The 15,481-nt window shown below is 39.8% G+C and overlaps 3 protein-coding genes across 3 annotated transcripts; 2 read left to right on the top strand and 1 right to left on the bottom strand.

Annotated features, from left to right (window-relative positions):
* Positions 1 to 1,487: 1,487 nt before the first annotated feature.
* LOC106427110 (probable protein phosphatase 2C 8) lies at positions 1,488 to 4,006 on the top strand. Its single transcript, XM_013867843.3, has 10 exons — positions 1,488 to 2,012; positions 2,153 to 2,261; positions 2,398 to 2,434; positions 2,538 to 2,582; positions 2,699 to 2,751; positions 2,859 to 3,020; positions 3,110 to 3,193; positions 3,319 to 3,408; positions 3,497 to 3,544; positions 3,706 to 4,006. The coding sequence occupies exons 1-10, from the start codon at positions 1,654 to 1,656 to the stop codon at positions 3,814 to 3,816; spliced, it is 1,098 nt and encodes a 365-aa protein (XP_013723297.2). The 5' UTR covers positions 1,488 to 1,653; the 3' UTR covers positions 3,817 to 4,006.
* A 193-nt stretch (positions 4,007 to 4,199) lies between these two features.
* Positions 4,200 to 9,422, bottom strand: LOC106427156 (eukaryotic peptide chain release factor GTP-binding subunit ERF3A). The gene is made up of 20 exons (XM_013867889.3): positions 9,258 to 9,422; positions 8,600 to 8,641; positions 8,440 to 8,520; positions 8,182 to 8,232; positions 8,018 to 8,071; positions 7,821 to 7,925; positions 7,538 to 7,649; positions 7,404 to 7,449; positions 7,187 to 7,258; positions 7,031 to 7,093; positions 6,774 to 6,928; positions 6,622 to 6,686; positions 6,389 to 6,539; positions 5,971 to 6,076; positions 5,752 to 5,887; positions 5,582 to 5,646; positions 5,290 to 5,454; positions 4,831 to 4,903; positions 4,650 to 4,730; positions 4,200 to 4,561 (listed from the first exon to the last, which is right to left on the bottom strand). The coding sequence occupies exons 1-19, from the start codon at positions 9,259 to 9,261 to the stop codon at positions 4,672 to 4,674; spliced, it is 1,605 nt and encodes a 534-aa protein (XP_013723343.2). The 5' UTR covers positions 9,262 to 9,422; the 3' UTR covers positions 4,200 to 4,561; positions 4,650 to 4,671.
* A 948-nt stretch (positions 9,423 to 10,370) lies between these two features.
* Positions 10,371 to 12,769, top strand: LOC106427104. Its single transcript, XM_048757187.1, has 3 exons — positions 10,371 to 10,562; positions 10,610 to 11,893; positions 12,134 to 12,769. The coding sequence occupies exons 1-3, from the start codon at positions 10,371 to 10,373 to the stop codon at positions 12,767 to 12,769; spliced, it is 2,112 nt and encodes a 703-aa protein (XP_048613144.1).
* Positions 12,770 to 15,481: the final 2,712 nt, after the last annotated feature.

Raw genomic sequence — 15,481 nt, 5'->3', positions numbered from 1 at the left:
TTTATAACTTGTCGAACCCCCAAAACGATAATCAGAGACGACGAAATCTCGTGCGGGAATCTATAACCTGGGTGAGTTTCTATTTCTAGTCGCGATGGGATATAGAGACTCCTTCAATTAAATAACCCGACCCGATTTGAAATCCGTGTGAACAAAAGTGTTGGGGCTAAAATGAAATAAATAGATATTATGGGTGCAAAAAGTATAAATTCTTGCAACTTTGGAAAGGTTATTAGCTTTTTTCTTAAAGGAGAATTAGGTGACATACACGTAAGAAAATGAAAAAACAAAGTTTCAACCCATAAAAAAGTTTGGTTATGATATTATACATATTAATCTACAAAGTGACGAACATACCCTTATCTATGCGGGTGAAAAGAGTCTGATTTCGATGTGTCTTCTTCAATTGAAAAGATTTCTTTCACTTTGAAAAAACTATGAACACAGACGACGGATCATATAGGAAGAAAAGAGATAGAGGAATTTAAAAGAGAGACGATGAATGAGAGGGGTGAGAGCATTCGAGAAGCTATTTAGGGTTCTTGCGGTGATTGGCTGTGGCGATTGTATCTGTGGGTGATTGTATATGCAAGGTGTTTGGTTTGTTGGTTGGAGATAGCGACGAAAAAGCAGAGGGTGGATTGAATTTGGGAAGATGAAGAGTAATGTTGTGTAACATATTCTATTCTATTTTATAATTACAGTATATTATGGTACAATTCTTCTCTTCCTCTTCAGCAAAGAGTATCTCATTCGCCTTCTGATTCTTCTCTTTCACTACACCAACTCCATTGTCTTATTTTTCAGCACCGTCGCCACTAATAACATCCCAAAATTAAATGGTGGGTTGCATTGAAGAAGAAAAATAATGCTCTTTATTAATATGTTTTATTCTATAGTGTTGTAACAAATAGAGTTGAATGCAGATTCATGGTATTAAAGGTTGTATGCCACTGAAATGAATCTGAAGTTTAGAATTTTGTAAAGACAACAATTAATATATAAAGCATCCACCATTTTCTTCACGAACAATACATTTACACAAAGAATATACACAAATTCTTGCGAAAATTCTTGTTAATATTATAGTATATTATTCTATATTATCGTCAAAGTATAGTCTAGTACAATATTTATTCTTCACTTTGTTTCTTATTTTTCATTCTTCTCCTCACCTTCTCTTCTCTTAGCTCATTTTTTCTTCTTCTTTTTTCTCTTCTTCATTCATGTCAAGCGTTCCATTGTTTCCCATTAATACTATTGATTGTTTCAGCATTGTCACTATCTTCTCTTCTTCCACCACAGTCATCAATCGTCATCTCTTCGTTTCCTACTCCCAACAATGTCTTTGTATCTGCTACCTTACACCTGTGTCCATACTGTAAATAATATAGTATAGTATAGTTTTTACTTGCTTTCTCTTCTACACGTCCACGCGCTCTCTAAAAAATAGTAATGTCATTTTTTGAAAAACATGTCACATCGATCAGCTTATAGTACAGAATGGACATATTTTTTTATTTTAGAAATATGTCTAAACCTGTCTCTAAACCTGTCTCACAGATTCACCCTATGTCTTAAAGAACCTTCGCGCGGCGGCTAAGATTAATTGTCGGGAACCAAAAAAGAGCGAAGGAAGTTGGTTTAGCTGCGATGGAGAAACAACCGAACCAGAAACAGGCGGCTGACTCGTTTTCCAGCGAGGATATGATCTCTCCGCCGGCGAAGAAGGCCAAGAAGTCAGAGGAGACCGGATGTGATAATACTAAAGACCTGAGAATCTCCAGTGGCGCAGGAGAGGAGATGCAGGAGATTCCCAGTGGCGGAGAAGAAGTCATAGCCGCCGTTGATAATAGAGCGGCGGAAGAAGGTAGCTCGAGCTGTATAAGTGAGGAGAAGAAAGGATTTGTCTTTGAAGCTGATGTTGCTGAAGACAAAGGAGCTAGACAGGCAATGGAAGATGTTTCGGTGCTTTTGCCGGACGCTTCTTTGGATTTCCCAGGGAAACTTAGGTAAAAAAAAAGAAGTAACTTTCGTATGAATATAGTTTGGTAATTAAGAACACATCAAGTCTTGTTATGCTGCACAGTGAAAGGCTTGATTTTTCAAATGAAAACGATGTTCTTCTGTATTGATAATATTGTTATGGTAGGTGTGGTCATTTTGCGATATATGATGGGCATGGTGGACGTTTAGCTGCAGAGTTTGCTAAGAAGCATCTTCACCTTAATGTTCTTTCATCTGGCTTACCACGTGAGTTGGTCTGTTTTACTTTGTTCAGATTCATTATGTCGTTTCTTTTTTCAAAGCAAGACTGCGCTGGTTTAAACTCAGTAGGTCTCACATCAACTTCTTTCTCGTCTTTTTCTTGATCCAAATCTTCGATTGCTGCTCCAGATGGACCTCAAAGTTGCTAAGAAAGCCATACTTGATGGTATATAAGTTCAGTCTATACGTCTTTTTCCAGCTATCTAATCATCTCATTGTGGCTATTCCCATCCATTGATTCTGAACTGTTAACACAACTTTGGTACCAGGTTTCCGGAAGACCGATGAGTTGCTCCTACAAGAAAGTGTTTCAGGTAATTCGTGACATGCTTTTTCTGCATCGGAGCTTTTCTCTCGGCTGTTGGTTGCTTTGCTAATATCTCCTCCATAGAATCTTTCTTCTCAGTCCTGACATTTGTGTATGGCTCAGGAGGATGGCAAGATGGCGCCACAGCAGTGTGTGTATGGATAGTTGATCAAAAGGTAAAACCGTGGGATGACAATATATTGGCTCTAATTCTCCATGGACTTCACAAAATTACTCAGCCTTTCTCCAGTACTAGCACCCGTTAACTGCTACGCTTTTTTAGGTTTTTATTGCCAACATTGGTGATGCTAAGGCTGTGTTGGCACGATCCTCTACTACCAACGAATCAGGGAGTCATACAGAAGCATGTAATCCACTCAAAGCAATTGTTTTAACGAGAGAGCATAAAGCAATTTATCCACAGGAGCGTTCTCGCATTCAAAAGGTTTTTTCTCTATGATGAGCAAGACAAGTGATATCTATAGTAAATCGAGTACCACATGCTCTGTTAGTAACTTGGATTAAGTTTCGCAGTCAGGTGGTGTTGTGAGCTCAAATGGACGAATACAAGGGCGTCTTGAGGTTTCTAGGGCGTTTGGCGATCGTCAATTCAAGAAGGTAAATGATCATTTGGCTTCCCGCTTAGTCTTGACCCCATAATTCTTTTCGACATGTTCTTGTACCCTTGGCTAGTCCAGACATTAGTCTTCACTTGAAAATTCTAACAAAGGGATTGATTCTAGTTCGGTGTCATTGCAACTCCGGACATTCATGCGTTTGAGTTAACTGAGAGAGAAAACTTCATGATTCTTGGTTGCGATGGATTGTGGGAAGTAAGCTCATGATTCTATAAGAACATCTCCTTCGTCTGTTATATTCAATTGTTTGCTCATGTAATTTACATATTGCATTCGTTTCCAGGTGTTTGGACCAAGTGATGCCGTTGGATATGTTCAGAAACTCTTGAAGGTAACCACACACACTAGTCAAATCGCTTTATTTTTTATTGCACATTCTTTAGCTTGATGAGCAGAAGTTTTTTGGGTAGCCATGTGAACTAATGTTTATATAGAGCTATGTGCACACAATTAAAGGGCAATGAGAGATTACTAAGAGCTGGCACTTTGCAGGAAGGGTTGCCTGTGAGCACAATCAGTCGTCGTCTTGTAAAGGAAGCTGTGAAAGAACGTCGTTGCAAAGACAACTGCACAGCGATCGTGATTGTCTTCAGACGCGGATGACGAAAAGAAAAGCATGTGGGCTGTTTTTCTTTTTGGTTTTGGCTTTGCTTGAAGTGTTCCGTACCTGTTGTTGTGACACATCTTTTTACATGTCAATGGATCATTTATACATTTGGGACACCACTAGAAGAAAAATGATTTTAAAGGCTGAACATCTCTCTTTTGATAACGTAATTTCTTCTTTCTTCAATTCGCATTCCTCTTCTTTTTTTTTTCTTTTTTTTTCGCATTCCTCTTTTGAATGACAGAAACAACTTTCAAAACTAAATAAATAACGCACACTGCTTCACTGTAAGTATCAATGAACTTAGAAGCACGTAATTGATCAATGGACCAATGCAAACCCCAAGTCTGCATCAGTCAAGTCGCATGGAGCAAAGGCAGGAAGAAACCAGGTACTTTTATGACGAGCATTAAGGAACAAATGGTGTTTCCTCAACTATTTAAACAGCAAACTCCAAAAAGCCCAAAGACAGACTCATCAGCTAAAAGGGTAATAACAATAGTAGTAACTGTAATATTTAGCTCCAAAAGAAGTAAAAACTCTCACTCATGTTCATCATAATACTCTTTCTACCTTTTAAATTTTTTCAGAAAACGGTCTTCAAGTTACACCTCTCTGTAGCAGTAACTCTCAAACCTCACCATACAGATGGTACTAAGATTTGAGTTTAGGGAACTCCAGATTCCTTCGTCACAAGCACTTTCCTGAAGCCCCCTCTTGGTGCAACTCGAAAGCCGTCTCCTGCAGTTTAAAGAAACAGAAACCAGCTCAGATTGGAAGTTTCTTCAATTTGGTGGTTTCAAATAATTGAAATCGTAAGACTAGTCACCTTTTTCCTCGCAAAATTGGGATCAAGCGCTTGAGGAAGCACCTGAGAGCGCAGTAACTTTTCCAACAGCAATTGTTTTCCCTGTAGTGAGACCCCAAATAGATTTGTAAACCATACACATAAATTAAGACGAATGATCATATTCTGCATTGCATTTAATATAGTCTCAGCAAATCTTTACCTTCAGTTCGCAGAGTGAATCTTCCAAGTTGCGGAAAATCTGAGAATTTTTCAACACAGATTGAATTGCTAACCTGCAGAGATGAAGCAATGGATAGCAGTGATTAGGATTAGAAAGACTAGATAAAAATTTGCTAAAGCTGTTAAACAGAAATCTCGTGCAGATGCTCTCAATGTTCCTGGTAAGCTTTGCAACAACGGTTTATTTACAAACAGAAAACGGCTGTGAACATTTTATTACTCTTGTCAAGCAGCAGGCAAGTAGAAAACATACACATTCAAACAAGTTTTGAAGACCAAACAATCATCACCAAAACAATGTAGCAAGCTCAAATGAAATGAAGTAATATTTCATGCTTTTTCTTAGACTAGCATAGAAACTTTAACTATAACTTCGCTGAAACATACGGCAAACGATAAAATATAAAAAAAAAAGAAAGGGAAACAGAAGGAGCCAGACCTGTATACGACAGACAACAGCAGCACCATTCTTCACAAACAGAATTTTCTTTTTCATGGGTTTCCTAGTCTTCATATCAATTTGGCTTATCAATTCAATTATCTCACATTCCTCAACAACCGCATGAATGTGGAGAATAGCCTTGTAACCAGCTGTAAAGATCGCCTACAGGAACATAAAATAATGATGACTCGAGGGATTAAAATTCTGAATGTATTGTAAGAACGCAGCAACACTATTAAGAAGTGCATATGCTCAAAAGTTGACATTCCATAAGAAAAAATGTGCTTACATTGTCAAGCAGCTCAAGGATTTGTAGTTGGGCAACGAACTCAGTAACGGCAGGTACAGGCTTTACTGCATCAGAAAACAAAACAAAAACGACAAATTAGTACCACTTCAAAAAGAGAATATTATGATTCGAGATATCAACGAAATCACGTTAAAAATCATCATACTCACCCGTGCTAGATAAAACAAAACCTGCAAGGATATCCTCGTCTTCAATGCCAGTTATGCGGACTCTCAAATTCTCACCAGGTCCAGCACGCTTAACTTTGTCTTCATCGCAATATATAGCAACCACTTTCGCGTGTTCCTAGATTGGTAAATGATAGTTATCAGGAAGACAATGGCCGGCAATCACATATAGTCATACGAGAGAAGACGGTTGGAAAATACCTTGTTTGGCATAACAATCAAGGAATCACCCTCCCGAATGCTGCCAGATTCTACTTTTCCCATAACAACAGTTCCCATGTCTTTGAATTTATCAATAATGGGCATCCTATATAATACAATTCGCAAGATCAATACGGGTTAACAGTTAAAAATATACAAAGATATGCTTACAGACAATAATTCTCATTTCAACTAAAAGAATGAGAAAGAAACTATAGAAGACATTTCCTACTAAGCAGGATAAAACATATTTCAAAGTTGAACTAGTTGCATGTGGTGCAGAAAACAATGCATATGAATGCTATGGTCAAAAAGCAACATGAATAAACAGGATTTCATGAATGCATCAACTAGTATTTTTTAAAAGCACAAAACCGAATGAAAAAAAAAATAAGAAAAAAGGGCATTGAGGGTTCACCTGAATGGACCATTAGGATCCCGTGGCGGAACTTCAATAGCATTGAGGACTTCAAAAAAGCTAGGGCCACTGAACCAAGGACAAACGTTTCGATCCATACTCTTGTCTATATTAGTCCCCATTAGACCAGATATGGGCAGGAAGATAACATCTTCAAAACAAACGAGTAAAAATCAAATTAAACATGCAAATAGACCATAGCTAATCTCTAACGTTTATAGTTCAATGCATACCTTTCTTTGTGTTGTAGCCAGAGGATTTAAGGAATGGCACCATTTTTTGTTCTATTTCATCGTACCTGCATAAGAGTACATAGAGGCGAGGATGAAGGCAAAGAGATATGAAAATCAACAGTGCCAAGGATTAGAAAGGCTTTTGTAAGTACCTCTCTTTCGACCAGTTCACAGTTGGGTCATCCATTTTGTTCACGACAACCACCAGCTTTGACACGCCCAACGTTTTTGCGAGTTGCACATGTTCACGTGTCTGCCCACCCCTCTCATATCCTGTTTCAAATTCACCTTTACGAGCGGAGATCACCTACATCAGAGAGAAACGAAGGCAGGGAAATTAATAGGTTGCCTACGAGAGACAAAAGCTACAGTTAAGGAATCAGAACAAATTGACATTGTACTAACGAACCAGCACACCAATGTCGGCCTGAGATGCTCCACTAATCATATTTGGTACATAACTCTTATGACCCTGCAAGTTCAAAAAAGGAAAAGAGAATTAGAAAATATACTTGACATGAAAGACGAACGAACAAAAAAACTATTACTTTAGGTTGATCCTTACCGGAGCATCTAGGATTGTAAACCGAGTGGTCTCAGTTTCAAAATGAGCCCTTCCAACTTCAACAGTTTTACCCTGTCAATGTAGCAAGTAAGCCATACCACATAGGAAAGTTTAGAATTAGCCATAAACATTGCTGGGAATACTACAGACACGTGAACTCTGTCATCTCGGACACATTTACAGCAAACAAAGAAACACTAATCACCCCAGGAAGTACCTTGGCCCTCTCTTCTTCATTTGTGTCCATTATATAAGCCATATACCTAGCAAGGAGGACAATAACAAGTTTATGGAAACAGAAAATAGAGCCTAAGCATTCCTTATTAGTTTGTATTAATCACAAATACTCACCAGCTTTCTCTACTTTTTTCTTTTGCTTCCTTTTCATACTTTTGGATTTGTCGGTCGTCCACCTGACCGCTAAGGAAGAGAATTTGTCCTCCAATTGTAGACTTCCCAGCATCTACAATGGAAACGGTTGACATGTGAATATTAAATCAATTGTCTTTGAAACCATGTGTCTACACAAGGAAACATTTACAATCTAAAATGGAAAAGACTCTCCCGGAAACTACAGACGAGTTATCAATTAAGAAAATTGAATTGATGGAAAAAATCAAGTAGATGACCATACCAACATGTCCAATGAACACCACATTCAAGTGTCTCTTTTTGTTTGCCTCTGCCTCTTCTTCAGCTTCCTCTTTGGCAGCCTTCTCCTGGGCTGCCTTCTCTTTAGCTATATTGATTAAATAGACGAGAGAGATAATTCAGTCGTCAACTAGACAACACGATCACAGAAAGATGAGAAACAAACGAGTATATAAGAACCTTTCGCTGGGTTATGCACTGGATGGAGAATTTCCTGATCATGATCCTCGGGAGCTAAAACCACCAATGTCCAGCAAAAAAAAAAAAAACATCACCAACGAGGTATACCTCACAAATTTAACTACCTTTTAGGGAAAATGAAATAGAAAGAAAGATCTATCAACCTTGTTGCACATCAGGGGCAGGCGCTGATTCTTGAACCTCTTCTTTCTGGTCTGTAGAGAAAGGATAAATATCAAGTATTAGAATCAGAGCATTCAATCTCATGACAGCATAAACCTTGGACCCGCCTCCCTCAATCACAAGCTAACATCATACATATGTAACAGACACGGTGAAACAATAGGAGTAAACCGACCCACAAATAGACAATTCAAACAGTGTGACAGAGAAAATATAAACAAAAAGTGTCATGCCACAACCTTCATCCATTTTATCCACTATCTCAACTCCATCTGAGTTCTGATCTGTTGGAATGACAACTCCAACTCCATTGTTTTCTTCTACATATTTAAACACCAACGTTTAGCACCATGCGAACTAAGAAAAAGAATGTTAAGCTTATCATCTCCAAGGAGTTACCTGCGGAATCTAGCTGTAATGCGCGGATATCAGCCTCAATATCTATATAGTTGACAAAAGATATAAGATGGAGGACATGTTAAAAAGAACAGACATATTAATGATTAAATTAGAACCCTACTAATAACACTATTATGAGGAATATGTTGCAAGCTCGTGAACTCGACAGTCAGAGACCAAACAAGTAACAAACATTCAGCTTTTATATAAAAGAAAGACTACTCGTGACTCGAGGTTAGATCAATTATGTACAGAAACACCCCCACAAACAACTACTTGATCACCAAAAATCACAAATTGGTATAAGGGGAAAAAGAAAGTCAATCAGGTCAAACAAGTTCCATATACAGTAAGCCATAACATAACCCTAACCCCCCAATGCTACAAACCTAGATAGATCCGCAAAACACCAGATAGCATAATAAATTAACAAATCTCAGTTCTAAACAGCACATTAATAGTCAATCCAGTGATTCAAAACCCTAAATCCGATTACTAATTCTCACGCCGAAAATTTCTACCACCCGAGCAACAAAACCATCGGCTCCAAACCCGATTTAGATACAAGCATAATAGAGAGAAGGTCAGATCGAGTAATACAGACGAGAATCGAAATAAGAAAAAGTCACAGAGATAAACGAAGCTCGAGAAACCCTACCCATGGCGGATGATGCTGGGAACAGAACGAGAGGAAAGCTGTTCTAGGTTTTATCAAGGTGCTGTAAACTTCGCCCAGGTGGAAGTTATATATATTCAGGCTTTCTTTTATTTTCAGACAAAAAATAATGACTTGCGTAATGAAATGAAATTTCTTTCTCATCCGAAGCTTCTAGTTTTAAGCCACGTCGTTAAATAAAATAAGCCCATTAAGGATAGCCCATATGGTTCGCTTTATGGCCCATTAATTAATGCTGACAGTTTGAAGGCCCAGCTATATCGTTGGGAACAATGCATGTAAGCAAGAAGAATTTCATAGAAATGTATCTGTAGGAAATCTATTCATAGATTATTTCCGTTTTTTTTTCAAAAAAAAAAAGATTTATTTCCGTTTATGCATTCATCTACTATATCCATCCTTCAATCCTGACCGCACATTTATTTTTCCTTGTTTTGATTTATTTGTTTTCATAAACGTTTCTAGTCTATATTATGTAGTTTTGTGTTTTCTGAAAAAAAAAAATTAATTTAGTGATGAATAATAATAGGATCCATTATAATATAAAACTAGGTGATAACCCGTGCTCTACGCGGGTTGAGTGACCGAAAAGAGTTTTTTTTTTAATCCACAAATTGTGCATGTATATATAAAGTAGCGGTTCAATCAACTTTTGATAATGTATATACATATTAAAATTATTTAACATTTTTTAATAATATATATACATATTATAATTTTTCAATACCTTTTTTATAATTCATAAATTGTGCATGTAAACTAAGTTTCCTAGAGATGCAAATTTGTCAATTTGCTTCAATCTTGCACTAATTACATTATTTCAAATATTGAACTTGTACAACAAGTATTGCATGATTATCATGAATATAATGTATATTCAAACAAACAAAAAAATCAATCATAATGGCTTAGGGATAAATGCAGAGATATTATAGGAAACATCAAGAGGAAATATAGGAAATTCTTGTAAAAGAAATCAATCAGAAAGAGGTGGTAGCGTATAGAGTCCAGTGTATAAACATGTCTGGAGACATGACGGCTAGGGTTTGAGGAGGCCATCTTAGGGTTTCGGAGGAGGAAGGAAAATATGCTACTATGGAGGATATCAGAGAAAAGGGAAGACCGCCGGATGCTCCTGGCTCTTGGGTGAGGAAAGTAGCAGTGTGCAACGAGGGAGGGATGTTTGTCCTGGAGGAAGTTGTGGTTGAAAAGTTTGTGCAGTCGAGATTAAGATTGGAATTTTCGAATGGGGAGGATGGAGAACCAGTGATAACGATAGGAGAGGAGGTGTTAACGGCTATGAATGGCTTGTGGAAGAGATGTATGATCATTAGGTTTTGGGGAGAAACGTCTCGATCTTGAGTTTGAGTCGAAAGTTAAAGGAGTTATGGAAGCCTAAAGGGTCGATGTTTGTTATGGATCTTCCCAGACACTTCTTTATGGTACGCTTTGAGTTGGAGGAGGAGTACATGGCTGCACTATCAGGTGGCCCGTGGAGGGCGTTTGCCAGTTACCTTATGGTACACGCATGGCCTCCTGAGTTCGACCTGTTGAAGGATGAGAGAGTTACGACACCGGTTTGGGTTCGTTTATCACATATTCCAGTGAATTTCTACCATAAGACGATACTGATGGGAATAGCCAAAGAGTTAGGGCGGCCGATCAAAGTAGATTTGACAACTTTGAAATTTGAAAGAGCTAGATATGCGATAATCTGTGTGGAGGTAAACCTTAATAAGCCATTGAAGGGGACAATGATGGTGAATGGTGAGAGGTATTTTGTTTCATATGAAGGAATCTCTTCTATTTCTTCGACGTGTGGTATGTATGGACACCTAGTTCATGCATGTCCATGGAATGTTACGGAGCGAGCTCTTGTTACTATGCCAAATCCAGTGACCACAACTCATGAGAGCACCAAATCCACAGAAATGGAAACGGAATTTACTCAAGTGAGACAGGCGAGGAGAAAGCCTGAGCAACAAAGACAGACAGGAGGTTCCATGCAAAGTAAGGATGGGAGAGTTATGGAGGGAAGTAAGACATGGGGAGTACGTAATGATGGTGTGCTGGAGGAAACAAGGGTGTCGAATCGGTTTGGAGGACTAGAGGAAGAGGGGGAGAAAGAGGAGCTAGTGGATGTTTCTGTGAGAGGAAAAGAGAACAAAGAAAATGAAAATACTACGAATTTAAACACTGGAGGTTCGAGCATAGCGCATGGGAAGGCCATGATGTTCATTGCTACTGAGAATAAAGGGAACCAGATCTCAGCCCGATTGGGCCCAAAAGAAAGGAAGGCAAATAATTTGAGAAGCCCAACCTTCCAAAAGCCCAAATTGAAACATGTTGGGCCCATACGTGGAATGGTTTATGGCCCAACTAAAGGCGAGATCGATTTGTCGATGAGCGAAAAGATACTGCGAGTTGAAAAAGACAGTGTCGGCCGACCAGGTGGGGCGTTCGCCGTAGATGGAGTGATCGACGGAAATGAGAAGAATCCTGACCACGCTGGTGAACAGAGGAGCTTACAGGTGCAGCTTGTATCGACGGAGACTCTGGTCTTTGATGTATCAGAACCCCGTGTGGGTCAAGTGGGAGAAATCCCGAAGGATGTGGAGGCATAACGATTTGCCCCGGTGATTCTAGTTGTTGATTATAAAGAATTGATGAAGTGCATTCTTTGGAATTGTCGGGGGGCAAATAAACCTTAGTTTCGCAGATCGATCCGATATTTGGTGAAGAAATTTAGTACTGATATCCTAGTTGTATTCGAAACTCAAGCTGGTGGAGCAGCTGCGGGACGAATTTGTCAAGGATTGGATTTTGAAAACTCATTTAGGGTGGATACCTGTGGGCAGAGTGGTGGATTGTGGCTGCTATGGAGGTCGGAGATAGGAGAGCTTGAGATTGTTAAGTCTTCGGATCAGTTTATTCATGCTAGAGTAGGGAGTGGAACAGAGGTGATCTACTTGATTGTAGTGTATGGTGCCCCTACACCGAGCCGACGGAGTGGTTTATGGGCTGCATTGGGGGAGGTGATTTGTCATGCTATTGGTCCGGTGTTCATTGGTGGTGACTTTAATACAATTGTGAGATTGGATGAGAAGACTGGGGGGGGGAATGGGAGATTGTATGAGGATTCACTAACTTTTGCTGATTGGATAAATGATATGTCGCTCATAGACATGGGATTTAGCAGAAACCAGTTCACTTGGAAGAGAGGGAAAACAAAGAGTACTTTTGTTGCTAAGCGACTGGACAGAGTGCTATGCTGCGCCCACTCTAGACTCAAGTGGCAGGAGGCAAGAGTCTCACATATGCCTTTCTTGGCCTCGGACCATGCCCCATTGTATCAACAGCTCACGCCAGAGGTAAAAGGGAATGTGTGTCGTCGTCCATTCCGATTTGAGGTGGCATGGCTACAGCATAGTGAGTTTAAAGATATGTTAAAAGCTTCATGGGACCGTGATATTGACACCAGAGAAGCTTTATAGCGGTTGGGTGAGAAACTTCAGAAGTGGAATAAGGAAGTTGTGATAACCCTCCCTTTGGGGTAAAATGGTCGAAATCGACAAAGCCCTAATTTGAAGCTGAGCTTTTGGGAATCAAAGTATGATGAAGAATGTTAAGTTTTAATCATATAAAACTTGACATGAATCGAAGAAAATGGAAGATTGGTCGAGCATCTACTTGGTGGTTGAATCGCGGGAGATAAAGATCGATCGGGAAATTTTGAAGAACGAGAAGGTCGAAGAATTGATCGTGAGTTAGCCATGAGCCGAATAAGCTGCTGGAACATGTTATAAAAAGTGTTATATTGATCAGACGGACGTTTTAGAAGCATCATATTTTTGGAAGCACTACGGCTTAGAAGCTCGACGTTTTTGAAGACCGACGTTTCTTCATCACGAAGTTTTCTTGGAAAATCTTCGTATCAGTAAAATATTATTCTGGAGACATAATAAGTTGGAATCAGGATGTGAATTAAGCAGGACGGGAAGCAAGCACGACGAGATCAAAGCACGAAACCGAAGTTGGGCGAAAACCCTAATTTCAGTATTATGGAATTCTTCGAGGAAGCCGGAGGCTCGGGAAATATTTTTAGAAGATATAAGAATTCATCTATAGTCTATTAAAAATATTTAGAGCACCAGAACGGGAGCGAAAAAATATTCAGGATTGATCGCGGGTCAAAAATATACCGGAAGGACCGAAATCAGATAAATGAACCGAGGAGCTCGAGGTGGCTTGCTCTATAGGATAAGAACGTGGTGGCAACTGTCTAAACAGCTGAGTGTCACCAGAAGCTCGAGGTGTCGCCGTGCATGAAGCAGAAACATGCAGCTTGACGCACAGAAGCACGAGATGTCGTCGCATCTGCTACTGAAGCATGCTGATCGACACGCAGAGGGCGGTGTGTCGCGACGCATGCACTCCAGCCATGCAGCAAGACATCTGGACGTGAGTGGTGTCCTCTTGCATGTGTGTGAGACATGCCTCACGACATGTGTGCAGCATGTGTCGCCGCGCATGCGACCGGAAGCATGCGAGCTAACACACAGTCGCTCGGGTGGCGCGATATTACTGGTCGAAGCTTTCTATAAATACCATCACCCTCCCTTCAGTTTCATTCATCCTTCTCACACCAAAATCACTCCAAAACGTGGCTAGAGAGAGAGAAAGTAAAAGAAGTCATTTTGAGAGTATAGTCTTTTCTGAAGACCGATATTTCACTGAAAAGCCGAGTTCTGTCCAATCGAAGATTTTCTGCGATTGTTACGCGGAAGCTCTGCCCAAATCAATCTGTCCAAGAAAGTTATATTATTTAATGATCAAGTGGAGGTTATGTCCAAGATCAGTTTAGTTCAATGGGTTCAGTTCAGTCGTAGTTCTGAAGCTCGATACTCCACCGAAAGTCCGAAGAATTGTCGAGAAGCTAAAGAAGGTGCTGCTCGAGTTGAGTTCAGTCCAGACCAGTATCAGGGGAGGTTCTGTCCAATTCAAGTCGTCCAATGGGTTTTGGCTAAGTCCTCTCCGATCAACCAGCAGCTTATCGGCATAGAACACTGTGAGTTGGCTTGTGTGAATTCCACTTGGAATTTAGGGTAGTTTTGTGAGTTGGCTTGTTTGAATTCCACTTGGAATTTAGGATAGATCGAGTCTGCATATAAATTAGAATGATCACATTACTGGGTGATAGAGTCCTTAGGGTTATTTTTATTATGGAACCGGACTCGTTTTAGCAAGGGCTAAGCTGAGTTAATAACCTGACTAGGACTAGGGCTAGGATGCGTCATGTTTTCTATTATTGCGTGTTGATATGGTTGAGTGCAGGTTCCCGTTATCTTTAAAGATAGTTTCATAGCAGGAGGCTAACTATCTGGATAACGGTTTGATTAAGTAGATGGCTTGTTAGACTAGTTTAATGCTTGCTCGTTTAATTAATCTTGTTGATTGAGGTTAGTCAGCTCTTGGTAAGGGAGTGACTAACTGGTTGAGTTGCTAAAATTAGGTTATTTGGTTATGTGTTAGAATCCTAGTGAGTCAGTCATGAGTACGTGTATGGATTCTAGAGCCAAGTATTCTCCTTAGGAATTGAGATTTGTAGAGTGTTAGGTAACCCACAAGTGTGTGAGATAGAGTTGAGAACCTCTTGGTGGTTCTACCCATGGCAGGTCATTGCTTCCTCAAATTGGTACCACTAAGCCGGACGTGGTCCGGAAAGTGGTGGGCTCGGTTTAGCTTGGTTGATCACCAAGGTCGAATGTCACACGTGGATGTGACAGCCCCCGGCGAGTCCGATAGAGGACCGGGGCATGGAGATTCTGATTGAGGACCGTGACCGGGTGATTCCCGAGCGCCTACGCCTGTGTGGTGTAATAGTGAAGGGATTGCGGTGTCCCTTGTGTGGAGGAAGAATGATTTTGTTGGGCCCAATTAGATTGTCGTGTAGAGTAGAGGGTTGTGAAACCCTAGAGTGAGTGGTAACACCAAAATATGGTGTTAAGAGTTAGACTCGAGTCATAGTTAATTAGTGTCTTGTTATTGTGAATGGTGTGATTAAATTAAAGATTGGTTGTTGACTCGTTTTTCATGCAGGTTCCAGTTACTTGAAGTTAGATTCATGGCAGGAGGCCTTGTCTAACTTAGTAACGGTCTGATTAGAAAATAATTGAGGTTATTGATTTGTGATCAATTACTTAGCC

Source organism: Brassica napus, chromosome C5, assembly GCF_020379485.1.
Source record: "Brassica napus cultivar Da-Ae chromosome C5, Da-Ae, whole genome shotgun sequence".
Taxonomy (NCBI): domain Eukaryota; kingdom Viridiplantae; phylum Streptophyta; class Magnoliopsida; order Brassicales; family Brassicaceae; genus Brassica; species Brassica napus.
Note: the sequence above shows the minus strand (reverse complement) of the source record. Positions and strands in the feature narration are given on the sequence as shown.

What these genes read in the sequence shown, in the direction of transcription:
- LOC106427110 (XM_013867843.3), top strand. Translation starts at nt 1,654, where the DNA reads ATGGAGAAACAACCGAACCAGAAACAGGCGGCTGACTCGTTTTCCAGC. An exon ending in GATTTCCCAGGGAAACTTAG is followed by an intron (nt 2,013 to 2,152) that starts GTAAAAAAAAAG and finishes TTGTTATGGTAG; the next exon opens with GTGTGGTCATTTTGCGATAT. An exon ending in CCTACAAGAAAGTGTTTCAG is followed by an intron (nt 2,583 to 2,698) that starts GTAATTCGTGAC and finishes TGTATGGCTCAG; the next exon opens with GAGGATGGCAAGATGGCGCC.
- LOC106427156 (XM_013867889.3), bottom strand. An exon ending in ATTACAGCTAGATTCCGCAG is followed by an intron (nt 8,521 to 8,599) that starts GTAACTCCTTGG and finishes TTAAATATGTAG; the next exon opens with AAGAAAACAATGGAGTTGGA. An exon ending in TTACAATCCTAGATGCTCCG is followed by an intron (nt 7,094 to 7,186) that starts GTAAGGATCAAC and finishes TTGAACTTGCAG; the next exon opens with GGTCATAAGAGTTATGTACC.
- LOC106427104 (XM_048757187.1), top strand. Translation starts at nt 10,371, where the DNA reads ATGGAGGATATCAGAGAAAAGGGAAGACCGCCGGATGCTCCTGGCTCT. An exon ending in TGATAACGATAGGAGAGGAG is followed by an intron (nt 10,563 to 10,609) that starts GTGTTAACGGCT and finishes TATGATCATTAG; the next exon opens with GTTTTGGGGAGAAACGTCTC. An exon ending in AAATCCCGAAGGATGTGGAG is followed by an intron (nt 11,894 to 12,133) that starts GCATAACGATTT and finishes ACCTGTGGGCAG; the next exon opens with AGTGGTGGATTGTGGCTGCT.